At 47.5% G+C, this 3,116-nt stretch overlaps 1 protein-coding gene across 1 annotated transcript; it reads right to left on the minus strand.

Annotated features, from left to right (window-relative positions):
- Positions 1-1,351: 1,351 nt before the first annotated feature.
- LOC115307344 (BTB/POZ domain-containing protein KCTD9-like) lies at positions 1,352-2,112 on the minus strand. Its single transcript, XM_029958950.1, has 2 exons — positions 1,715-2,112; positions 1,352-1,459 (listed from the first exon to the last, which is right to left on the minus strand). The coding sequence occupies exons 1-2, from the start codon at positions 1,911-1,913 to the stop codon at positions 1,365-1,367; spliced, it is 294 nt and encodes a 97-aa protein (XP_029814810.1). The 5' UTR covers positions 1,914-2,112; the 3' UTR covers positions 1,352-1,364.
- Positions 2,113-3,116: the final 1,004 nt, after the last annotated feature.

Here is a 3,116-nt window from a genome sequence, read left to right on the forward strand (position 1 = left end):
CTTTAGGCAGCCCAAAGTGGATCTGGCTGGCAAATGGGATTATGCCCATGCTTTCAGGGACTATTTCCACAGTACATTGAGGGAAAACATTTCTTCATCTGCTGAAGGGATGAGATAAGGGGGGAGAGCAGGTGCTGTGGCCCCAGAACTTCTCTCTGTTTTGGGGACACTTCTGTGCTTTCCTCTGTCCATTGAATTCCCAACAAAGAAGGAAAAAGCTACAGGAACTCCAGTCTGGAGTGGCCAGGACATGTGGAAGCAGGGGAATTTTTCTTCCCAGCTGGGATTGAGAGTGCAATTTCACACTCCTTTGGAGAGCATTAACTAAGACATCCCATTTCTGCCCAGGGATCTCCAAGCGGGAACTCAATCCGGGCTCTGGGCAGGTCCCTGCAGGGGCAGCAGCTTCCTCTGCACATTTGAGGGGATAAAGCTGCTCTAAACCTACACTCCAACTACTCCACAGCAATTTAGGACCTCTGAGGACAGTTCCCCACTGTTTCCACCCCGGCAGAGACCTGAACACATCCTGTGGGCACTGTGTGACCACCCCTGGCATTAACACCCAGCTGGAATGAAGACACTGACTGTAAAGACACTTGTCTACCTGGAAACCTCCACTTTCTTTGCTACTATACAGCAATAACATTTTCTATTCATATTGCAGCTACAGACCTAACAAATAGAATTGCATATATTGTGCTTTAGAAATTAAAATGCATTCCAAAGTCAGGCAATGCTAAACAATGAAAGTCTTGAACCCTCCCCCCCAAACCAGCCCCACTTTCTGGTTTCACAACCAGCCCACTTCCTCACTCTTCAGAAAGGGAGAAACTCTGTCTCTCCACCTCTGAAACAAAAATTCCCTCCCCAAAAGTGATCAGAAAGAGTCTACTTAGGCACTACTGCAAATGGAAGTTGTCTAATAACCATTCCTTCTAACTCAGGAAGGGGAGGAGGTGAAGAGAGTCACAACAAATGTTTGGATTCCTTCCTCTCCGACGTTTTCTCTTCCCTATCTGAAGCTCTGGGACATGTGCAGGGGGGTCAGCATCTCTTCAAAGATGGCTCCTTTCACATCAGAGCCCCTCAAATTGGCTTCCTGGAGGTCACAACCTGCTGGGTCACAATTCTGAAGGGGAAAAGAAGAAGAAGTGTCAATGGAATGCACCCAGAACTCTGTTCAAAGCTTTACTGGAAGTCCATTTACCTGAACTCCATTGTACTCTGAAGCTGGAGAGGTCAGCCAAAAGCCACCAATCCCCCCAATTACCAGCTGACTATAGGATAGAAAGGAATAGGATGGAAAATGAATCCCAACTCACTTCCAAATCAGTTCCTGCCAACGTTGCTCCCCTGAGGTTTCAGTTCTTTAGTTTGGCATTTCTCAGCGTTGCAACTCGGAGGTTCATTCCTGTCATCTGACTGCCCTCCATGGCCACTCCTTTCAGGTTGGCACCTGGAACACACACAGAAAGGAGTTCTGTGAGGAAAACCAGTCAGAAACACAGCAGCTGCACACTGGTGCTGCCTCAGAGCTGTGTGAATTGGAGGAGGACAAGGGGATTTGGGGCTGAGATGGTCACAGACTCAGTGCAGCCCTTGTGGGCCCTTCTCAGGGTTGGACAAACCACAGCTGGACCTTTTCTGGGCCATGGAAATCGACAAACACAGGCTTCAGTTGGCACAGATTGACAAGGCAAAAGCTTCTCACCTTCCAGATTAGCTTGAAGGCCTGATGGGTCCTCAGAGTTGCAGCCTTTCAGGGACGCTCCCTCTGCGTTGGAGCGCAGCATCTTCACCCCTGGCAGGTTGGCACACTGGCACAGACAGGAGTCACTGAGAGCCGGAAGAACAACACCAAAGACAATCAAGAAGACAGTTTTAATTTCTGCTTTGGGAGTCAATCCCATTAAATCATTACTGGGAGGAAGTGTAAAAGCTTTGGGAACCAGAACAACTCTAGAATATATTTAAGAACTCGATGTTTTACACCGCTCTGTTTGTTCCAGCTCCTCTCTGTTAACACAAGCCCAGCCCTCCCAAGCTGCAGCAGCTCTTCCATCCAGCACAGAGCCTGACAGGTCAGCCCTCTCCAGGCTGGCACAGCACAGGTTGGCACGGGCCAGGTTGCAGCGGCTCAGATTGGCCACCTTGAAGTTGATGCAGCAAAGATCCAGGTGGGAAAGATCCGCTCCACTGAAACTGAGACCCTGGAAATCCCGAGGAATAAACCCCCCAAAAAGGTTACAGAATGGAAGGGGTAGGTCTGGACACAAAGTTATCATCATTGTGTAGACAGGTGTGCATTAATATTTACAGTGTGTAAATATCGAGGTATAAATATATGGATAGAAATGTATTAAAATATATCCTGTCTATAAATATAGACAGATACAAGATAGATACAGACACACACAGGTCGTGGGAGGAGCTGAAGACACCCCACCAGGGAAGGGGGCTTCTAAAAAGGAGGGAGAGGGACTTTTGATATGGGCCTGGAGGGACAGGACAAGGGGCAATGGTTTTTCAACTAAAAGAGAGCAGGGTTAGATGGGAGACTGGGAAGAAATCCTTCCTTGGGAGGGTGGGGACGGGCAGGGATGGAATTCCTAGAGAAGCTGTGGCTGCCCCTGGATCCCTGCAAGTGTCCAAGGACAGGCTGGATCAACCTGCTCTAGTGGAAGGTGTCCCTGCTCATGGCAGGGGGTGGAATGAGAAGACCTTTAAGGTCCCTTCCAACCCAAACCAGTCCATGATTCTATATAGACAAATACACACAAGACCATTTATTTTACTACTTCAGACTAATGAAATCTAAATGCAAAGCTCTCAAAAATTGTCCTTGGTTCATTTTACATTTAAACAAATGTAAGGGGGGTACTTTTGAATTAGATGATCAATGGAGCATAGAGGCGTGAGAAAGGAATCATATTAGGATGTGAAACCAGCCAGAGTATGGTACAGTGTAAGGGGGGTACTTTTGAATTTGATGATCAATGGAGCATAGAGGCGTGAGAACGGAATCATATTAGGATGTGAAACCAGCTAGAGTATGGTACAATGTAACTTCATGGCACAAGGTAACTGTAAGGTCCATTGTGCTTTTTAGCAAG

This window comes from Manacus vitellinus, unplaced genomic scaffold (genome assembly GCF_001715985.3).
Source record: "Manacus vitellinus isolate BGI_N305 unplaced genomic scaffold, ASM171598v3 ctg7180002434414_pilon, whole genome shotgun sequence".
Classification (NCBI taxonomy): domain Eukaryota; kingdom Metazoa; phylum Chordata; class Aves; order Passeriformes; family Pipridae; genus Manacus; species Manacus vitellinus.